The following is a 22,563-nucleotide window of genomic DNA, read 5'->3' as shown; positions in this document are numbered from 1 at the left end:
GTAATAAATGATTACGGGTTTCCCTAGAACAGGAAAATATGAAGGAAGAATTTGTTGAAGTTTCTGCTTGCCTGCATTGATCAGCGATTTTCATAAAAAATGCAGGCACCGACGCACGGTAGGCAAGATCATGTTAAATTGATAAGGCCAGAAGTCGAATTGAACTTTCCGATTCCAAGAAAAACATTGTAGCCATATACATAAATCTTTTTTTCGACCTCCTATGAAATTGTAGCGTCATTATAGTTTCAAGGAAAGTATAGATGTCGATTTCATTCTCCTCTCGAAGTACGCAGACAGAAAAATGGTTTCATCCCGAAGGGAGATAAGTGTTGGCAAGAAAGAAGTTCACATTGCTACAACGTGTAATATAAGTTGTATTTTCAAACGTTATATTTCAACATTAGATTTTGATACATTAACATTTGATAAAGCACCTTTGTATGTGAAGCACGCGCCTGTAACGAACAGGTGATCTGAAAAAGTGATATAAGTTCTTGTTACACATTTATAATTTATCGCACTGTCTCTGATTCTAGATTTGCACTTCGACTCACCTAAGTACTTATGTGTTCTGTATTCTAAAGGTGTTATTTTAGAATTGCAAATTCCCTTGTTTTCATTATTCGAGTGTTGCGCAGTTAAGATATCGCAAGAAATACTGACATGTAAGACGCTGACGCTTTCATAATCTACGAACACAGAAGTGCTTCAGAAATCAAGAAATTATTCGGAATTAGGGAACAACACTGACCTAGATGAAATTGAGAAACCTTACCCAGGTGAAGGTGTCCAAACTCAAGGCGGAAAATTTTCCAAAAGTCAATTGGATTCCTTTCTGAGATCTTAAAAGTAAGAGTATAACTTGTCGACTCATTGAAGGCTGCATGTTGTACCAAGATATTTCGTATGCTGCTTCAACAATCATGTTGTTCTAGAAAACAAATAAACTTTAATAACACTGTCCAACACCAAATTTGTTCCACCAGGTGGTTCTTATAGAATTTTTTGCGCTGATTCCGAATCTGTTCTTATTTTTTTCCTAGACGCACAGTTTTTGAGGAACATGGCTTTGAAAAAAACATATTTTTCAACTTCAAACAAATATTGTGATGTTATTATAAAAGATATTGAATTGTTCTTCATAGCAAAAGATTCTGTAGACTTTCCCGAATACAGTGATATCTAATATTAATACATTATGATTGGTTTAAACATGCTTAAACAATGATTAAAGACGGAGATACACCACTTTTGCAGCAACTTTTCAGGATATTTTTGAATTTATTTCAAAAAATAAAGGTTCAGCGGAAAATTGAACTATACCACACGATAGAGCAGACTTTTATCTTGAGAAACCACCATTTCAAGTTTGCATGGTTGACGTTTTTTTCGAACCAGGAAGCAAAATATCTTCGCCCGACATGAGTTGCCGCCAGTGGCGCTCACCACTACAACGGACGTTCGCTATGTCGGGCGAAGATATTTTGCTTTCTGGTTCGAAAAAAACGTCGATGTTCCAAACTTTACACGGTGGTTTCTCAAGATAAAAGATTCTATCGAGTGGTATAGTTCGATTCTCCGCAGGACCCTTATTTTTTGAGATAAATTGAAAAATATCCTCAAAAATTGGTGCAAAAGTGGTGTCTCTCCGTCTTTAATCATTGTTTAAACAATCATAATGTATTAATATTGGATATCACTGTATTCGGGAAGGTCTACAGAATCTTTTGCTGCAAAGAACAATTCAATATCTTTTCTAATAACATCACAATATTTATTTAAATTTGAAAAATATGTTTTTTTTTCAAAGCCATGTTCCTCAAAAACTGTGCGTATAGGAGAAAAATTAAGGACAGATTCGGAATCAGCGCAAAAAACTATAGGAAGGACCCAACAGTAACTAGGGAACATAAAGAAAGTTGAACTTTGTCGGATAGTGTAATCAGATACAGAGAACTGTGTAAGAACTCGAAAATAATTCAAACTTATGAAAATCAATACAACAGTACTAAAAATGAATATACAGTAAAGCTATATATTATAAATCTACGATAAACCCTCGGGTCTGTGTTGTTTCTTAGATCCCGTGGTTCTATTATTTCTTTGTGACCTCGCCGACCGCGCTAAATGTAGAGAACTTAACAACACTGCATACCGTCAATTAAACCAGGCCAGGCAGAGTTGGGTAAAAATTTGTATTTAAATAAAATTTTTGCCCAACTCTGCCAGGCTGCGCAACCGAGAGTCGATGACGTAGAATCGGCCAGTAAAGGACTGGCTACAGTGCCGCCAGATCGAGGAAACAGAGGGGAGTACATTTTACCCCCTCTCTGATGACCATACTAATCAGTGATGCCATAATGAGCTCCAAACGGAGCTCCCGTACTCTCCTACATACCCCTTCCACTATTCCATTCCAGCACCGTCCGCAGGCGCACACACCATGGTCCCCATCGCGCACGTGCAACGTGTCTCCCATTCGTGCCACTCATTCCCCGTCATCAGAGAGAGGGTACATCATTTCACCGTGACTCCCCGCATCTGGCATCACTGACTAGAACATTTCGACGAACAGCGCCGCGAACCGCGCATTTCGACGAACGGCGATCGGAACGAATTTGTACTATTTCCAGATTTTCTTGCGAACAACTATGAGAGCTGCAGCGGCGTCACTGGCGGCACTGACCGGACAGGAGTCGTGATGGCCCACCGGGTGGGGATAGCCGATTCTACGTCATCGACTCTCAGAGCACTAGTTGCCCAGGCCAGAATGAAACCACTAAATACGGTTCAAATGATATCGTGTTTAGTGTAATTTTAATAAGAAAATGCCGCAAATAAGTTGCTGAAAGTCCCATAAAAAATAATGAAAAATAAAGAAGTATTGTAATTGGATTAGTAGAGGTTCACACCGATATACCCGACCCCATATCTCGAGCTCCTTGGCTCCGCAGTGGAGGGGATTTTTATTTAAACTTTCTGAACAACTTACCTTAACATTGAGGTATTCTCCAGCGAAGCAACATATGAATATTTCTATGCAAATCGCAACGTAGCAAACACCAAACTTCAACAGTTCTGGAAGATCACTTCCTTCTTGCACCCCCTGCAATACGAAAATGTCTTGTTATCATAGATAAAATATGATATATACAAGTTTTAAGATGCCTACAAAATGAAACGTTTTCGTCTTCGGGGAACTATTAATTATGCATGGTTCAATTGATTCGATATACACGAACAGATAACTGCTGACTCGACACACGCAAACCACGAAAACAACATTACTTACTATTATAACAAGATATCCTAGACAGCATGAAACTATAGTGTTCGATATAAGTTGAGCCAAGGATATGAATGTAAAGAGTTGCTCAATTCGCTCTGAAAACAGGATGAGTTCTTGATGTCTCACAGCAACGAACCGAAAATGTTTCTTGTCTTTAGAAGATGTAATTTTTGTCATTACATGGCATAATATGTCAATGTGACATCCCATATGAAGTATCTAAAGCAGCCATAGAAAAATATTTGAAAATCTACGTATTTCTAAAAATCTACTAGCAGCAATACCATAGGCGGTCCCAATAAATTGGCTCAAAACAACCAAAAATCCGTAATGATAATAACATACACTCCTCAAAAGAATTAAGGGATCACTTGTGCGAACCGAAAAATTGGTCCCACTTTACGTGATCATAACACCGTCAAAAATTGCCGTATCGATATCGTTAAACAATGGTTTGAAAGCTTGAAACCTCTAGTTTCAGATGCCCTGTATCAAATTGTTGCTATATTGGTTTTTTTACAAAGTTATAGCGAGATGAAGACAACATTGACGGTTAACAAAAATTTTGTGCAACTTTGGAACATCACACGGGGAGCAACAAATTTTTTTGATAAATCGCGTTAATATCATTTGGAAGGGCTATCTTTCCTATGTACATTGTGTGGCTGTTGAATATTGTGCGATTTTTTTTATTCGAGTTATTCAACATTGAAGTAAATATGGGCTTTTTATCTTTAACTGGTTCCAGAAAGCGAAAAAATTATCGTAGAATCTTGTGCAAAAAAGCAATAGAAAGAGCGTTTCTTTCTCTTCAAGGCACTTCTTTTGTTTTTTCAATTTTATTAATATTTCGATATACCAGGTGTTTCTGAAAATATGCTAAAAAATGCACAATCGATTTTGAAAAATCCTGAGGTCGTAGACAAATTTTGAGACCAGATTTGAAATCAGCGTGAAGAAATCTACAGGAAATGATATATAGCATGTTAAAAAAAAAATTTTCCGCGCGTGGTACTGAAGAAACCACATTTCCTTGAAATTCTACACGTTTAACGAATTTTCTCAACGTTAAAAAACGTTCGTACCATAATATCCCTATTTTTCCCATATTTTGCAAAGTTTCAGCTTTAATTTAAAAAAAATTTCATCGCTCTAACTCAATTCTATCGAAAGTTCTTTGATTTTGAATCCAGTTTGGTCCTTTTCCACTGTGCGCTGGCGCGGCGCGGCGGTAGCGTATTCAGAGATGTCAGGCAGCCGCTGTTCATACGTGGCGCGCTAATTTCTGCGAAGCACTCACTTCAAACACAGCTGCAATAGGTAAAAAATTGTCGCAGCGAGTTCATGGGGTACTCAATCGAGAGAATCGGCTGAATCTCTGCTTCAATCTGACGTTCGGATCATGGTATTACGATCATTTCTCGCCGAGATATAGCGAGTTAAAGGAAAAATATAAATTGTGCATTTTTTAAGCATATTTTCAGAAACACCTGGTATATCGAAATGTTAATGAAATTGAAATAACAAAATGAGTGCCCTGAAGAGAAAGAAACGCTCTTTCTATTGCTTTTTTGAACAAGATTCTACGATAATATTTCCGCTTTCTGGAGCCAGTTAGAGTTAAAAAGCCCATATTTACTTCAATGTTGAATAACTCGAATAAAAAAAATCGCACTATATTCAACAGCCACACAATTTACACATGAAAGATAGCCTTTCCAAATGATATTAACGCGATTTATCAAAAAAATTTGTTGCTCCCCGTGTGATGTTCCAAAGTTGCACAAAATTTTTTTTAACAATTTTAAATTTTAATTTTAAATTTTTTTTGCACAAATTTTTCTTCATCTCGCTATAACTTTGTAAAAAAAACCAATATAGCAACAGTTTGATACAGAGCATCTGAAACTAGAGGTTTCAAGCTTTCAAACTATTGTTTAACGATATCGATACGGCAATTTTTGACGATGTTATGATCACGTAAAGTGGGACCAATTTTTCGGGTTCGCACAAGTGATCCCTTAATTCTTTTGAGGAGTGTAGTTCTCCCATAATTGAAGTCTAAAACTGATCTTCTATAGAATTACACTTACCAGCATTAAAAGAAGAGCAGTAAAAATACTATACACATACGACGTCGCCATAATGCTGATTGCTTGTAGAATCACCACGAGCTCATAATTTGGCGATTGGACGGTGTCGAAAGGCAAATCCATGTTCATAACAAGTCGTCGAGGTATGGAGTCGTTCAATTGTGGAGGTGCAATAGTACTAACTACGTAAAAACCAGTGGTCCCCGCATACAGAATGACAACTGTCCTCGTAATAACTTGAGAAAGTTCCGCTGCTTTCGATACCAAGCTCTCTGTATCGGCAGCGGAATATTTTACACAGTCTTCCTCCACAGACGTTAAAATGTCGCTTAGCACACTGTGAGATATCGTTATTAAAGCTACCAGTCGTCCAGGATGAAACAGAAATGACTGCTTTTACATAGGAAGTATCTGAAGAAACTAACCATATAAGTAAATATTAATGAGGCAATGGTCTTATTCGCGAACTGAAAGTCAAACGCAACGAGAAATAATACAAGGAATTTCGAACGTACACAAACGCAAGAGTGACAAAATAATACAATTTTATGCATTTATAAGAAATATGAATTGGTGAATTGCAAAACACTATTAGGACTTATAGTCGAAATCTAATGAACAATATCCACTATGGAACAACTTACCCATGATTCACCGACACGACAACTAATTTCACAAACAGTAAAATGTATGAGAAAAGTACAGCGAGACAGCTAAACAATTGTGGGAGCTTTTCAGAATAGAAATGCCTGATCACGTACATATACTGATAAAATAGAGGTATAACTGTGAACAGGATCCAAAGGAATTTACGAAAACCTGGAAACGACGTGCCAGGCCAGGCACCAACAATATTAAGTCCATACTTAATCGATTGGCTAACTGTACTTCGAAATCTCATTTCACTTTGAATTAATATATCCTCGTTCTTAAATTTCACTTCTCTTCGATTCCACAAAGTCCATTATGATCGAATCTCTGTCAGAGGCACGCACGGTAGTGCTTCTTCAACTTCTTACCGTAGACTGGGAACTGTATTCAAAATATGTAATGTGAAAAAGAGCATGCGGATGCTACGCTTCTGCTATTTGATGCGCACACGCATGACATTCATGAATATTCGAAATAATGCCGTAATGATTACGGGTTTGCATCAGACCAGGGGGGATTTGTTGAAGTTGTAGTTTCTGGTTCACCGCGCTGACGAACGATTTCCATGAAAAATTCAGAAACGGAGAGACGACAGGCTGCATCGTGTTAAATTGATGCGGTCAGATTTGTTGCATTGAAGTCTCGAATGCGAAGAGAAAAACTTCTGGAAATGAAAATCTGTGTGTTCGAAGGTCTATGAACTGTCGCGAAGGTTAAAGGGGAGCTAAAACATCGGTTTCTTCTCGGCAGAGTTGGGCAAAAATTTAATCAACGATTGACGACTCTACTTCAATCGTTAATCGCAATTGACAATTCATCTCCTCGTTTAGTCGTTAAAAAAAATTGCGGTTAACGATTAAATACTTATTAATCTTAATTGCGGTTAACGATTAAGTTTCTACTTTAGTCGTTAATTACGATTAACGATTACTAATCGTCAATCTGTAGTAGTTTATAGTTCATGGTTGTTACCAAGGTAATGGGGATAACACATTTTAGACATAAGACGTTATACATATAGTACTTCTCTGTATGTCAATGAATCAACATATGTATCATAAATCGAAGAGAAAGTAATAAATTGCTTTTATAAAAGCCCTACAAATCGGATAATTGATTAATGATCAACACTGCTGAAATTTCTAAGTGAAATACGTAATCAGAACTGTATGAATACTGAAAAAAATGTAAACTGAGTTTAGGTGTATTGTCTTTTGGTCTATAATACAAACTCTCTTTAAGTGCTTTTATGTTTGAAGTTATTATTCCTGGAAAGCTACGGCCATGTTTTTGTTGAAATATATGTCTCTCTGTCTCTCTCTCCCTCCTTATTACAATTTATGGATAGACCGTGAGGCGATTAACTTCAATAATATTGATTAAATCATCCGATTTTTCGATGATTCCTTTTTTTAATCAACGATTGACGATTAACTTCATCAATCGATTGAATCAATCGCCGATTTTTCGACGAGTTCTTCATTTAATCAACGATTGACGATTAACTTCATCAATCGATTGAATCAATCGTCGATTTTTCGACGATTTCTTTTTTTAATCGTACACATTAATCAATCAATCATGATTCAAATTTTAATCGATTAATGCCCAACTCTGCTTCTCTGTTGCAGAATGTCGTCTATGAACATGGATTTATTCAACGAGGATGAAGGTCGCGAAGGATAAGCTGGCGTCGCTTCAAAGCACCATGTAAGTTGAATTTTTAAAGATTATATGTATATGTATATATTTCAGCGACACACTGACTATGGTACGTTAACAATTAACATACGACTGAAAATTGTGTGAACATGGTAAACAAAAGTGTTGGGGTGTAACATCAATTAGTTCGGTTATCTTTAACATATTTTGATTAATCACAATTATTCTCAATTATAAAACTGTTGACTGTAAATCGTTTTTATCCAATCCGAATCAAATTATTTCACAATTAAATTGATAAAATTGGAGGATACTTGCAACCAAACGAATTTACGTTACGTCTCAATAATGAACAATAAGTTTTATAAAAATGACGAGATTGAACTCGTGCACAGTGGTCCCAAATCCCGAAAACACGGCCAAAACCTCAAAAATGAACTTCCTCCTAGGAGTTTGTAATTCTGGGGTTGGGTAAAGTGATGTTATGACCACTGAATGTGCCACCAAGGAAAAAGGTAAAAAGTTTATGGTACGGTTCTGCAGTCAGTTCAACTTTAGCCTTCGTTTGATGAGCATTTGTCGCGCGCATTAGTAGGAAATTGAACGCCCCCTTCTAAAGTGCATAACTTTCAAAATAGTGCATCAATTTCAATTCTGCAAAATGGATGCTGTTCCTGGAAGTAAGTAGAGTGTTTACCTGTTTTTGTATCTCAAAAATTGTTAGTCATTACGTTACACGATGGCAATATTCTTTGGAGAACGTAGAAGGTAAAACTTGATGCGCGTATTGTAGAAACGTAGACATAAGTTAAAAGTCCCACGTTGTCCCACCAAAATTCCTTTTCTGACGTGTTGCTAATACATTTATCTTTCAAAATTTATAAAAATCAACCTCCAATAGTCTCCTGTTTGCTCATACGAGGGTAAACTTTGTTTCATTTCTATGGATTTTAAAATGCGATTTTACAACTTTTAGTAATGAAAAACGATTCGGATGATTAAATCTTATGTACATAATTTACAATTATACTAATTCTTGATATACAAAGTGCAATTTTGTTTGTCAATTATACATTTTTACCTATCAATCTCTCAAAACACATTTAATGCGAATTGTTGTCTAAATTTTAATCGGCCATTTTGTTTTTCAAATTTTCGAGTTAATATTCGTAATCAGTGACCCCAAAGACCCCGAAGAGATTATTTTCCATGCAGACCTATATGTCCGCCATATTGGATCCGCCATTTTGTTTTTTGGAATTTAAACTTCATATTCGTAATCAGCGACCCCGAAAACCCCCGAGTGCGATTTTTTGGGTGCATTCAAGTACGTTTAGAGGTTTTGGCCGGTTTTTCGCGATTTGGGACCACTGTGTCATGGTGCGATATTTTAATCATAATATTAAAGATTAAAGAAATGTGCTCAATGGTTTCTTATGAGAATAGCCCCATACTTCCAACAATTGCGAAATCAAAATCTGACATCTGGTTAAATGATTTCGAAGAAACAGGTGCAATATTTGATGAATGGTATTTATTTCCAATGAACGGTACTCTAAAAGTGCACATCAGGTCGTGTGGATTATAGTGTTCTAAATGTTCTATCTGGATGTGCTAATTTTTTTCTAGATTCTAAGTTATGGTACACTACGTATGGAAAATACATATGTGACGTATAACTGTTAAGACATCGCAAGTAGGACTGACATGTATGACGCCGATGTTTTCATGATCTACGGAACATAGAAATCAGAATGAAATTGTTAAGAACAATTGGTCACTTTGCAAATGTTACACATTGTATCGCTTTATTAAATGTACTGATGTTGTTGTAAATAAATTGCGAAGAACTTACATTGGTGAAGCTATCCAAACTAAGGGTTGAAAATTTTCCAAATGTTAGCGGCAATCCTCTTTGACATTTTAAGATCAAAAGTATTAATTGCCGACTGATATTAGGTTGTAGCTCGTACCATGCTATTTGGTATGCTGCGTCGACGATCATCTGACTCTGATAAACAAACGAAAATATAGTATTAAAGAAACGTTAACGAATAGGTAGCAAATCCGTCTTTATTTCTTTCAAAACAAAGTACCTATGTCTTTTCAAATAAAATTTGAGGAACATTTGTTTTCTACTGGTTGAAAAATTGAGGTTTAATTTAGCGCGAGAACAATGGCCAATTCGAACATAATTTTCGTTTACGTCCAACGTCGGAAATCAAATTTTGGAAATAGGTTCTTTCTTGACTAAAAAAAATTTTATAAAAAAAAATTAAACCGACTTCGAAAAAACGCACTAACAAGTATAAAATAATTTCCATTTAATTTATGTGAATACACACGAACTTAAATACAATACAATCTTTTCAGAGGCGGCGCAAAATTGAAAATTTTCGACACTGGAAATTACGAAATCAGCAACATCTGTCATTTGGAAAATTTTTTAATTTTTGCGCCGCCTTCGAAAAGCTTGTATTGTATTGAAGTTCGTGTGTATTCACATAAATTAAATGGAAATTATTTTATACTTTTTAGTGCGTTTTTTCGAAGTCGGTTTAATTTTTTTTTTATAAAATTTTTTTTATTTCACACTTTTTATCTCTGTCAGCCATCATATTCCAAATCGTAATTTATAAATATCTGAAAGCCGCAATCGATAACGGTAACGACGTCGCGTCGTTACTGTTTCATTAGAAATATCTAACATTCAGTGGAGTTTACAACGGCATCACCACCATACATTTTCACAAATAAAATCGTAATTAATAAAAAAATGTAAAATTTTTTTTGCACGGGACCATCCCGGGAACATACTCTACAAGGTGCAAAAGGTTTCGTTCCGATTGGTCCATCCATCTCGGCGTAATCGGTGAACATACATAGAAAAAAAAGCGAAAAAAAAGGCACATACAGATCGAATTGAGTAACCTCCTCCTTTTTCGAAGTCGGTTAAAAATGATGATTGTCAGAAGGATTTTTGGCGACTCGAAAAAAAAACTTTTACCATTTCAGTGTTAAAAAAGAACCTATTCCCAAAATTTCATCCAATTCTGACGTTGGACGTAAACGGAAACACAGCTGAAAAATCATTTGTAAAACACGAAGAAAAAGAATTCGGCCATCACTTTTGCACCAACCTAAATTTATGAAATTGAATTACTTTAATGTTGAGGTACTCTCCAGCAAAGCAGTAAATGAATATTTCCACGCAAATGGCAGCGTAGGCAGAGAAAAATTTGAACAGCAGGGGAAGTCCGTTTTCTGTTTCTAATGCCTGAAATACAAAATCGTTCTCATGTAGACATGTATCGCGTGCACATAACTATGTATGTACAAGCCGTCCCCGGTACTCGTTGAAATACTTCGGGGGGTAGTACACATATATACGTATATATGTACGGAAAGATTAACGGGGAGTTCATTGTTAGTTCTACTGGAACTGTTTGTCCGAGGCCTTTAGGACAATCCTGTAAAATGAGTTTCCTCGCGGTGTCGCTAAAGTTTAACTATTGGATCCTATTAGGTTCTCGAAAAAATTCGCGTGGATTAACGGCGGAACTGCCGTGCACTAAAAGTGACTAATTTGCATTTTAAAGATAACAAGACTGCAGTTATTCAGGTTTCGCACGGTTTTTATTGGACTTTTGCCCGGCAGTTCTAATCTTGAATCAAAAATGCATTCCTGCCGTAATAAATATTGCTTTCCATCGCGCTGATCAATGTGTTAAAGCAGGCCTGGCCAACCCAAATGGTTTCACGGGCCACTTTGATGACGCGTAACGTTACAGCGGGCCGCACTTTAGGTAAACATGCTTTTAAAAAATGTAATACAACATAATACTATGATTCTGTATGCATAATCAACTCTCGAGTCGTAATGAATGAGATACTTGTTTATACTTTCTTTCACTTAATTTTGGTAAATCTATATTTATGTTCGACGTTGCACATCTTTTGTTAGCTGGTTCTCTAAGTTGGCATCAGTTAATGAAGCACGTGATGAACTCTGTAAATTTCATCTTCGAAAAACATGTTTCACAAACATATGTGGATCCAAAAGCAGTCACAACTTACAACGCGTCGTACAAAATATCTTAAGTTGGAATATCTCTCGGATGTAATATAAGTATTGTAAAAATTAAATTTTGATGTGGATGCAAAAATTTGTTTCATTTCACTGTTGCACTGTAACTCAATTACATCAAAGATATCAAATATAGAACTAGAATTCATAGTCGCACTTGCGCATTATAACAATGACACTTCGTTTATTTTATATTTTTTGTATACATACAACAAGAAACAAAAGTTTCAATAGAAATATAAAATCGCCTGGCGGGCCGCGCGTTGGCCAGGCCTGTGTTAAAGCATTTCAATATCACAGCGTGTACATAAATTACAAGATCGTCGTCACTCACTGAGATAGCAAGAAATCCTAGACAGCATGTGACTAGAGTGTTTGACAGAAGTTGGCAGAAGGATATGTATGTAAAGAGCTGTTCTATTTTCTCTGTAAACAGGATAACTTGCTGATGTTCGGCAACGACAAATCGTAATTGTCTTGTCTCTTCGGCAGACACGTGTGCCAGGACATCGCACAATATGTCAATTACACACCCTACGTGGAGTATCTAAAAGTAGCGATGTCATGTTTAGAAAAATGTAGACTTGGTCTACATTCTGTCAAAGAAGTATCGGGAATTGGTCAATGAAACACAAAATATGTATTATTCATCGAAATTTATTGTATCGCCTTCAAAGTAGGCCCCTTTCGAAATAATACACTTATGCCAACGAATAACCCAATCATCAAAACATTTTTTAAACGCATTGTTTGGAATCAACTTCAATACTCGCCGCGAATTCTCGTTTATGTCATCTATCGACTGAAAGTGGTAATTTGAGTTTTGGAAAAAGAAAAAAGTCGGCCGAAGCCATATCAGGGGAATGCGTGGCTGCTCGATAAGATTTGTTGAGTTTTTGGCCAGAAATTCGTTCACAATGATAGGTTTGTGAGATGGTGCGTTATCGTGGTGCAAAATCCATGAGTTTTCTTTCCACAAATCTGGTCTTTTTCGACGAATTTGCTCTCTCAAACGCCGCATAACGATCAGATAATATTCTTTATTTACTGTCTCACCTTGTGGCGTGGCAAGAATTCCGAGTGCACAACACCGCGGTAATCGAAAAAAACTGTCAACATCACCTTCACGTTTGATCGACTTTGACGTGGTTTTTTCGCTTTCGGCTCAATTGGAAGGCGCCATTCCGAAGCTTGATGACTGGTTTGCATGTCAGAATCGTAAACCCAGTCTCATCACCAGTTAAAATGCGTTTTATGAATGTGGGGTCGGAATTGACTCGTTCTAACATGTCTTCAGCGACCTTAACGCGATTGAGTTTTTGCAGAAAATTCGCAAAAATCGCAAAACACACTTGAGATGAACTGACAAAATGGCGCACTGTAAACAAACTAAATGACAAGTGACGCTCAAACTCCGCGCGAGTATAGAGGACAGTTGTGCCATCTTAGCGACAAAAAGAATTTCAACAATCCCTTTAAGCGGGCTTTTTAAATGATGGATTCCCGGTACTTTCTTGACAGAATGTATGTGTTAAATAGAACCTATTAAAAAGTTCTATAATTTCTTCGAGAGAATCTGTGCGTGAAATACTTGAAAAATTAAAATCATTGTGAAACGACCATCTGACCATCTTAACATCACCTCGTAAGCTTACCATCATTAAGAGCAAGGCACTGAATAGCCCAAACGTGTATGCAGTGGACGTCAGATGAATAACTTGCGCGGTGATCACGATCTCATAAGTCGGAGATTCGCTAGTGTCGAACGGCAGATCCATGGCCATAACAAGCTTTTCATCCATGGAATTGTTGGATCGTGGAATTGCGAGAATAGTAGCCGAGTGGCAACTCACAGCAGCCAGATAGAAGAAACCGAGTGTGCTGGTTAAACGATACGAAAGGTCCGCTGTTTTCGATATCAGATTATTTGCATCGACAACGGCATATTTCGCACAATCTTCCTCCATGGTTGATAAAATTTTGCATAGCACACTACGAGATATCGTTATTAAAGCCACAGTCTCCTTCAACTGAGAATTACATTGATACTTAAAGCCAGAAGCGGATGGAACCCATTAGCCTAATCTTGGTTCTATCGTGAACAATTGCTTCTATCCAAAAAATACCACTTCCAAAATTAGTGGAACCAAAAACCTTCTATTTGTTCTATTTGGAGAAAATCTATTTTGGGTCATTCCATGCCAATTCGATCACTTTTTGCAGGCACCATCGTCGATTTTGTTCTAAATGAAATATGTTGTAGTCCATGTGAAATTAGTGATCGATTTGGCATGGAATGACCCTTTTGTCTTTGCATTTCTTTAACCCCTTGTCCTATGAGCTAAGTCGCGATGGCGCGGGCCACGATCAACAACAGGTGGGATAACAGATAGGAATGCTGTCTATGATGCTTTCCAAATTTTTTAAATATTGTATACTTATGTAGACAAATTTTTTCTTTCATTTTGCTCCAAAAATGTATGAGGTCCAATGACCTGTACACGGTTAACATTAGAGTAGTAGTACAGAGAGAGAAGGTTAACGAAGTTATGGATAGACTGCGGATTTTATGCATTTATGTCAGAAATGAGTGGATGCAATTTAAAACAGTAGAAAGGTTACAATGGTTTAAAAGTACTATTTTTCTCAGCTTGTTAAAACTATCAGAATTAACTGTTAATGTGATTCCAGTCACTTGCAATTGGTGCAAGCAATTTTTATTTTGCATAAATATCCGTAGTCTAGTTATGAATGTTTCAAGGAGCAACGATACCGTCATTGCTGAAACCTCTTGTTTTTCCAAATGTTTTAACAACAGAATAATTTATGTTACCAAATATCGCATACTTCATAAAATGTTTTTATTCTTTTTTCGATAATACTTCTTCATCGAACATTTTCATGCGTAGTAACCAGAATCATTTGACTTACCCGTGGTTCGTCCAAACAATAATTAATTTAACCATCGTCATAGTGTACGGCAGAGCAAAACACAAACAGTTGACCATATCCGCGAGTCCGTCGGCGTTAAAATGCGCGATCACATACTTGTACTGATAAATTTGGCATAGAGTCGTAGACAACACCCAAAAAAATTTGTGCACACCCGGAAACGGTGTGTCGGGCCAAATCCCAACGAAATAAAGTCCATACTTAACAGGCTGACTCACTGTGCTGCGAAACATCTTTTAAAAATTCGATATTAAAATCTTTAAATTTAACTAGATTCCTTTATTTGTTGATCCCCCAAGGTCCATTATGCTGTGACAACGTTGCGTAGATCAGTATCTCACAACCAACTTTCTATGATTGAAGCTTCCTCAAGTAAAGCCCTCGCATTCGTTGCACATTCGCATGATCCGCATAAATATTTCAAATAATGCCACACTGATTACGAGCATGCCGAGAACGAACAAAAATAGGGGAAGATTCGCTGAAGCTGAAGTTGTTGAAGTCTTTCCTGCATCGACGAACGTTTTTCGTAAAAAATGCAGGAGCTGAGTGGCACGACTGGGAACATCATTTTAAATTGATTTGGTCGGATGTCGCATTCAAGTTGCGTCCCGAACGTCGAGAAAAAACTTCTGCAAGGAATAATGATTTCTTCGAAGGCCTATGAAATCGTAACATCGCTGAAGACCAAGAAAAATGGATTAGTATCATTCCCTTCAGACAGAACCGAGTTTGAAAACAGTTCTATTAAAAAAACATGGATGTCAATGGAAAAACAGAGATCGTTTTGATATGATCTGATACACGGTGCGAGTTGAATTTTCAAATGTTGCTGTGGTTTAAGTATTTTTAATGATAGACAAGGAAGCTTGTAAAATTGTTGGCTGAGAAAATTTATATACTGTTCAGTTTAACAGCCTATGAAATAATATCGGTACACTTACCCTCGGAAAAACAAATACACATTACGGAATTATATATGTCTATTTCATTTCAGATAACATGTCGATTTAACTTAAATATTTAATTTATTGCGTGCTGTGTGTATAACATGTGCGAGGTTGCTATTTCACGACATCGCAAGAAGCACCGACATGTAAGATGCTGAAGCCTTCATGATCTACAAATATGAGAATGTGAGATTGATTGAGACGTTTACATATTTATTTACAAAAGAATAAACTATTTGCTGAGGATAGCAGACACGATCGTGCGTAAAAGATAGAATAATCTTACACCGGTGAAGCTCTCCAGATTCATCATCGAAAACTTTCCGAACGTTAGTGGCAGTCCCTTCTGAGCTCTTAATATCAACAACACTAATTGTCGACTGACATCCGGGTGTAAGTTGTACCATGGTATATCGAATGCTGTTTTAGCGATCATTTTGCTCTGGAAGTGCGGAGAATATTCAGTAACGACGCGACGTATGGACAGGCGCGCGTTACACACTGGAGCGTGTAATATTTGGAAAATATGCACTGATGTTAACGCACATGAACAGAAGATACAGTCGTGCAGAAGTGACATGTTGCTAAATTGACATCTGATCGGCATTAATGTATAAATACTACAAACTTCCAGCAAACGTATTGTTGAGTAGAGGTAAGATACAGTGCTGTGCAAAAGAAAGAAGCACCCAGCCATATTTAATAGAAAAGAGTAAAAAATCAAATAAGAACACAGTAAGTTTTGAAAAAGGATTTCCGCTATTTAATTGAATAGTTCTGAGAATATGTGTTATTGCGGATTATCTAATACTTTAAATGCGATAAATCAATCATTGTACAATACACTTTCTACATAAAGATATTGTTTATCATTATATTCTATAATTGTACTGGGTGGTTCTTTCTTTTGCACAGTAGTGTATACTTTATGTGCGTATAAAAATGCTTACGAAATCATGGGCTAACCTGATATACATATTTATTGTACATTTTGCTCGAAGCATATTTGCATATAGTAAAGCATAAGGAAATTTGAAGAGAGGCTCAAGTGCAACAGTCAATAAAGGACAACATGGCATGAAAAAGCAGACTACTCTCGTTTAGACCTATACTGAGCTGACTAACTCGAACCGAAGTCCCGTCTCGACTAACTTCAAACATTTTCTAAATTTTAAATTACTTTTAATTTAACTACTGCGAAATTTAGCATTTCTGTACTCTACCTCTACCTATAATATATGTATGTATTGTTTACGATATGTACTATGCAATTAGTTTCATGCAATGACCTTAATGTCGAGGAATTCTCCAACGAAGCAATAGATGAACGCTTCTAAGCATATTACATAGTAGAACAGAATACATTTCATTAACATGGGTAGTCCGTTCTCCGCACTCAATGACTGGAACAAGAAATGATTTTCACTTTACGTATAACTCATACGTACAGGGTGTTAAGAAATGTTTGGTCTTGACAAGCATAGGCGTATTCTACATCTTCGGATCGATGGAGATCTGTAAAAAAAAGTTGCCGCAAAATTGTTCTTGAAGATAAAAAGTGTCAAAGGAACTATGGGTCAAAACTCAACCGTTTCGCCAAAAATTGATGCGGAAGTTTTGTCGGCTGTAAGATGAATTTTATTCATAGAAATTGCAGACTTCAAATGGAAATTCTAGTTGTTGACATAGACACAGTCTTGCAAAATGTTAGAATATGGAATTATCGAAACCCTCATGCCATGATACAACATTTCAATTAAGGACGTTTTTCAGTCAATGTGTGGGCAGCTATTCTAGGAAACAGAATTATTGGTCCTTATTATCTACCAAATCGTTTAACAAGTGAGAATTACCTTAGATTTTTACGTTCACGATTGTTGACCGATCTGCGTCTTATTGTACCGCGTGAGAGACGTCGTTTTACTTACTTTAGGCACGATGGAGCACCACCACACTTTAGTCGGGCGGTTCAAGACTTTTTAAATCAAATGTTTGGATCTAAATGGATTGGTCGAAGACCTGCACCAATTATATGGCCTCCGCGATCGCCCGATCTAAATCCATTAGATTTTTTCTTATGGGGAGCGGTAAAGGAACAGATATATAAATCGGGGCACGAAATAAGAATTGTTGAAGAATTAAAAATTCGAATAGAGCATGCCTTCCAACATTTACGAAATATACCAAATTTACACCAGCGAGTTATAAACAATATTTTATTACAATGCGCCTATGCTTGCCAAGACCAAACATTTCTTAACACCCTGTACAGTGGATAACAAAAGTAAGTTAATACTCATATTTTCCACGCGATAGATCAGACTTTTGTCTTGAGAAATCACCCTTTGAAGTTTGCTACGTCGACGTTTTTCCCCGAACCAGAAAGCAAAATATCATCGCCATTACAACATTAAAAAATAAGTTGCCGCCAGTGGCACTCACCACTAGCGCGATCTCAACATAAATTAGCCAACTCGTGCCGGGTGAAGATATTTTGCTTTCTGGTTCGGGAAAAAAAGTCGACGTAGCAAACTTCAAACGGTGATTTCGCAAGATAAAAGTCTGCTCTATCGCGTGGTATAGTTCGATTTTCCGCTGAACCCTCATTTTTTGAGATAAATTCAAAAATGTCCTGAAAAGTTGCTGCAAAAGTGATGTCTCTCCGTTTTTAATCATTGTTTAAACATGTTCAAACATTCGTAATGTATTAGTATTAGATATCACTGTATTCGGGAAAGTCTACAGAATCTTTTGCTGTAAAGAACAATTCAATATCTTTTATAATACCATCACAATATTTGTTTAAAGTTGAAAAATATTTTGTTTTTTTGAAGTCTTGTTTCTCAAGAACTGTTCGTCTAGGAGAAAAATTAAGGGCAGATTCGGAATCAGCGCATAAAACTCTATAAGGACCACCATCACAATGTAATTGTGAAACAAATTTGGTGCTGGACAGTGTTATTAAACGATACTTTAACTTACTTTTGGCACACCAAATTTTGTATATTTAGTATAGAAAGATCAATATCTTGATAAATCTTCGGATCACTGTGATTATCGTGATAAATTTTGTTTTCAACATTACCATTAAATATATAATCAACTTGTTTATTTTTATAAGTGAATAAATATTACTGTTATCATAATTTGATTATGGAAAATATGAGTATTAACTTACTTTTGTTATCCACTGTATGTACATAAAATGCAAAAATTAGGTGGGTGCAACAGTAGTAGCCGACAAGGGTTAAAAACAGACATTTATTACAAATAAACTGCCTAAACTGCTCCGAGTGAATCACTTTACTTCTGCTAGTATTATGCACACAGAAACGCGATTGCGTTACTTACAATTACAATGAGATAACCCACGCAACACGTAATGAAAGTATTCGATAGCAGCTGGCTAAGAGCGATGTGCGTGAACAATTTCTCAATTTTCCCCACGAATATAATGATTTCTTGCTGCCTGCTGATAAAGAATCGCACTTGCTCCTTGCCCGTCACAGATGGACTCAACATTCTGTTGCACAGTATATCAACATGACAGCCTACGTGAAGGGTCTGAAAAATAATATTCAAACTAGACATTAAATAAACAAACAGACAACCTAATTATCTGTTCTATCTGTGTGGTAGTATGAGAAATGTTTCTGTTTTCAACAAAAATTTTAGTTTCTAGACTGAAATTTAAGTATCAAAATAAAAAATTATATTGTAAAGTAATTAAACAATGTTGGACACAAAATGTTGTCCGAGGTCGTTTAGAGGTCATGTTACAATTATTCTAGAAAATCTCTTCGCACATTCGCACAGTAATAGACGCTGCAATAAAGAACTTCGTTCAAAAAATTCTCATTAAATTATTTTTATACTTTCAATAAACTCTGTTTGAAATGATTAAAACGTAATTTTTGGAAGTTAATTACGAAGAAATTTACGAGTGAGCAGCATGTCGATACAATCGATGTTTATCTACTGTGCAGTGAAAGAGTGTAAACTAGCGGGCGGGAACGGGGCTAGAGAGACACAAAGAACACCTGAGTGGTTCAGACTAGAGTTTAGTCCAAGAGTTAGCTAACTGTCAAGTTGATTTCATTTTTTAATTACTTCTGTAAAATGTGCGAGGTTTATCAATGCCTAATAAGTTATTTCCCAATGACTTACAGAATAAATAAAACGTAAAAATTGTAAGGTTAACTTAATTCTTCGAAAAGACGTTGAACAAATCGGTTTTTATTTTTTTTAACTAGGGCGCACCAATCCATAAAATCTGGAAAAATTCATGAACAATAACTATAACAATATATCGGTACTGTAAAAATATAAATGTTGTCACTGTAGAACTTCCGTGTGAAATCTGCATTTTTCCGATTTTTTTTATCTTTTGCACAAGCAGGATTTTCAATCTAAAAATCTGAAACCAGAATATGTATTAGGATCCTTGACATATGTCAGATTTTTCTCAGAATTTCTAAACATCATTAACTAAGTAAAATAGGCGAAAAACTGGTTTTTCTATTTTACCCCATAACTATCCTCCCGATCGAGATACAGGGTTGAAATTTTACTCAGTACATTTTTTCTTGATGCCCTATCGAATGACCCATTATCGATACAATTCGGCACAAGGGCACTTTTGACCATCTTATCCGATTATTATTCGAGTTCTTTTGGATAAGGTATAACGAGTAAATAAGTATTTATTTGTGACCGACGAATAACTGCACACGGAATAACATCTCGCGCGCGTTATTAGTTATTTACAAATTACGAGGGTAGTCCCAGAAGTACCCGACCTTGACATATAGCTGGCGGTTGTTATTTGAAAACTTACTATAGCCAAAAGTACAATCTTTATAAAGCTTAAGATTGAAGTCTGAAGACGCTACGTTATTTAGTATTTGTTTGACAGCCACCAATAGCACTTAGCGAGAAAGAAAGTGTTGTTCCATCAGGACAATGCACCAGTTCACACATCCGGTATCGCGGTGGCCAAAATCAATGAGGTAAAGTTCGAATTGCTTCCTCACGCACCCTGCCAGATTTAGCCTAGACTATTTTCTCTTTCGAAACTTGAAAAATGGCTCGGTGGTAAAAGATTTGCCAACAATCAAGAGGTGGAGTCTGCGGTTGATGGCTATTTTGAGGAGCTCGACGGTTATCACTATAAACAGGGTATCGAAGCTATTGAACATCGCTGGGGAAAGTGTATCGAGCTCAAAGGATACTACAGCTACGTTGAGAAATAAAGTTATTTTTTCCCAAATGTATTGTGTTTTCTTTGTTAGGTTGGGTACTTCTGGGACTACCCTCGTATTATAGTAGAAATGCATAATAGTAGCAATATCTGTTCCTACGCCTATGAACGACAGGAGCTACGCGTGAGTTAGAAAGAGGGCGGAGCGTCCGCAATGCCCTTCTCGCCCCGTTACCGTCCCGCTAGTTTACACTCCTTCACTGGACAGTACATATAAACTCAAAAGGGTGAAAAATAAAAGAGTCGTTCCATTCTGTATTTATTCTTGCAACTAACAGATAGATTGAAAAGAAAACTGGTTAATCAACAGGTTCCTCGCAAGAGATGATATCAAGGAATCCAATTTGAATGGAAACAGTTGTGAGAACTACACGCACGCAATCGTTTAGACTCACCACCATCAAAAGGAGACCGGTAAAAGTGCCGAAGGTAAACGCAGATGTTGCCAGATGAAGGAACTGTGCGGTTACCACGAGCTCGTGAACGGGCGACTCGTTCGTGTCGAAGGGCAGATCCATTTTGAAAAGGAGCTCTCGTGTCGTCGAATTGCTAGCATGTTGATACGCCAACGTGCCGGCTATGTAAAAGGCGGCGGAGACCAGGTACGAAGAAGCGATCGCGCTCGTTAAACGAAACGAAAGCACCGACGTTTTTGATATCAAATTATTCGTATCGATCGCGGCGTATTTCTCGCAGTCTTCATCCATTGTTGACAAAATATCGCGCAGCACACTGCGAGGCATCGAGAGCGAACGTTGTCAGTCTCCGAGTCTCCTGAGAGTCATGCTTAGAGATACTTGAAACGAGATGTACATGGACGAGAGACATCTTTTAAATGAAAATTCACCGAGTTCAATTAATCTGTCTTTGAATATACAAGATGATTGGTAACTGGTGGTACAATCGAAAAGGAGGTGACTCTATATGAAAAAAATAGGTCGAAATTGATATACATAAAAACGCGGTAGAATTGGTGTTATTAAAAAACGAGATTTTATGTCTTGTGCAAAAAGGCACAGATTTGACGTTCCTTTATTACCTCCGAAAACACAATACCTCGCAAAGAAAACAGGCAGTTTCATGCACATTAAATGTTATCTCTATTTGGAAGCTTACCCCTGGTTCATCCAAGAGACGATTAATTTAATGCACACTAAAGTAAACGGCATAGCGATACTCAAGCTGTCAATTAGTATCATTAGACTTTCAGTTTTATAGCGTGTAATTATGTATTCGTATTGGTAAGTTTGTAATACAACCATGAAGAATATCCAGAAAACTTTGTGTACAATTGGGAACGGTGTCCCGGGCCAAACACCAGCAAAGTGAAGGCCAAATTTTACTGATTTACTAACTGTACTGGGCGACGCCATTTTCGAGCATTAATGTTTACTTGTATTTTATATTTTTTACCTAATCTATCGTCTTTTTTGAACTAGCCATTACTTTCGAAAGTTCGCGTTCGTCACCCTTCGCACTCGATAGTGCCTCATGGACTCGCTACAATATGTAGACTGAAAAAAAGTTTCTGGAACACTGTGCGAACAGGGAAGCCCACGACAGTAGTTCGTGCACGCATGATCTGCATGCATATTGAAAATAATATACCGCGCTGA

General features: G+C 36.8%; 3 protein-coding genes across 3 annotated transcripts; all 3 read right to left on the bottom strand.

Annotated features, from left to right (window-relative positions):
- Positions 1-574: 574 nt before the first annotated feature.
- Positions 575-6,393, bottom strand: LOC143208862 (odorant receptor 4-like). Its single transcript, XM_076423746.1, has 5 exons — positions 5,386-6,393; positions 3,296-3,511; positions 2,996-3,109; positions 779-934; positions 575-692 (listed from the first exon to the last, which is right to left on the bottom strand). The coding sequence occupies exons 1-5, from the start codon at positions 5,512-5,514 to the stop codon at positions 642-644; spliced, it is 666 nt and encodes a 221-aa protein (XP_076279861.1). The 5' UTR covers positions 5,515-6,393; the 3' UTR covers positions 575-641.
- A 2,987-nt stretch (positions 6,394-9,380) lies between these two features.
- Positions 9,381-15,095, bottom strand: LOC143211287 (uncharacterized). The gene is made up of 6 exons (XM_076428806.1): positions 14,717-15,095; positions 13,441-13,777; positions 12,039-12,332; positions 10,862-10,975; positions 9,554-9,709; positions 9,381-9,431 (listed from the first exon to the last, which is right to left on the bottom strand). Exons 1-6 carry the CDS (start codon positions 14,968-14,970, stop codon positions 9,381-9,383), a joined length of 1,206 nt encoding a protein of 401 aa, XP_076284921.1. The 5' UTR covers positions 14,971-15,095.
- A 619-nt stretch (positions 15,096-15,714) lies between these two features.
- LOC143208846 (odorant receptor 10-like) lies at positions 15,715-22,563 on the bottom strand. The gene is made up of 6 exons (XM_076423700.1): positions 22,064-22,563; positions 21,343-21,679; positions 19,039-19,251; positions 16,977-17,090; positions 15,974-16,129; positions 15,715-15,857 (listed from the first exon to the last, which is right to left on the bottom strand). Exons 1-6 carry the CDS (start codon positions 22,318-22,320, stop codon positions 15,807-15,809), a joined length of 1,128 nt encoding a protein of 375 aa, XP_076279815.1. The 5' UTR covers positions 22,321-22,563; the 3' UTR covers positions 15,715-15,806.

Source organism: Lasioglossum baleicum, chromosome 1 (assembly GCF_051020765.1).
Source record: "Lasioglossum baleicum chromosome 1, iyLasBale1, whole genome shotgun sequence".
NCBI lineage: Eukaryota > Metazoa > Arthropoda > Insecta > Hymenoptera > Halictidae > Lasioglossum > Lasioglossum baleicum.
The sequence above is the reverse complement of the archived record's forward strand: the minus strand, read 5'-3'. Positions and strand labels throughout refer to the sequence as shown.

Bases quoted from the DNA above. Each gene is read 5' to 3' on its own strand.
- LOC143208862 (XM_076423746.1), bottom strand. From the start codon at position 5,514: ATGAACATGGATTTGCCTTTCGACACCGTCCAATCGCCAAATTATGAG. The intron at 3,110-3,295 runs GTAAGTAATGTT...TTCGTATTGCAG, and splicing joins TAGGATATCTTGTTATAATA to GGGGTGCAAGAAGGAAGTGA. The intron at 935-2,995 runs GTAAGTTGTTCA...TTTGTTTTCTAG, and splicing joins GAGAATACCTCAATGTTAAG to AACAACATGATTGTTGAAGC.
- LOC143211287 (XM_076428806.1), bottom strand. From the start codon at position 14,970: ATGTTTCGCAGCACAGTGAGTCAGCCTGTTAAGTATGGACTTTATTTC. The intron at 13,778-14,716 runs GTAAGTCAAATG...GATATCTCGTAG, and splicing joins ATTGTTTGGACGAACCACGG to TGTGCTATGCAAAATTTTAT. The intron at 10,976-12,038 runs GCCAGGCGATTT...TTTGTATTTCAG, and splicing joins GCCTGGCCAACGCGCGGCCC to GCATTAGAAACAGAAAACGG.
- LOC143208846 (XM_076423700.1), bottom strand. From the start codon at position 22,320: ATGGCGTCGCCCAGTACAGTTAGTAAATCAGTAAAATTTGGCCTTCAC. The intron at 17,091-19,038 runs GTAAGTAACGCA...TTCTTGTTCCAG, and splicing joins TGGGTTATCTCATTGTAATT to TCATTGAGTGCGGAGAACGG. The intron at 16,130-16,976 runs GTCATTGCATGA...CCGCACTTCCAG, and splicing joins GAGAATTCCTCGACATTAAG to AGCAAAATGATCGCTAAAAC.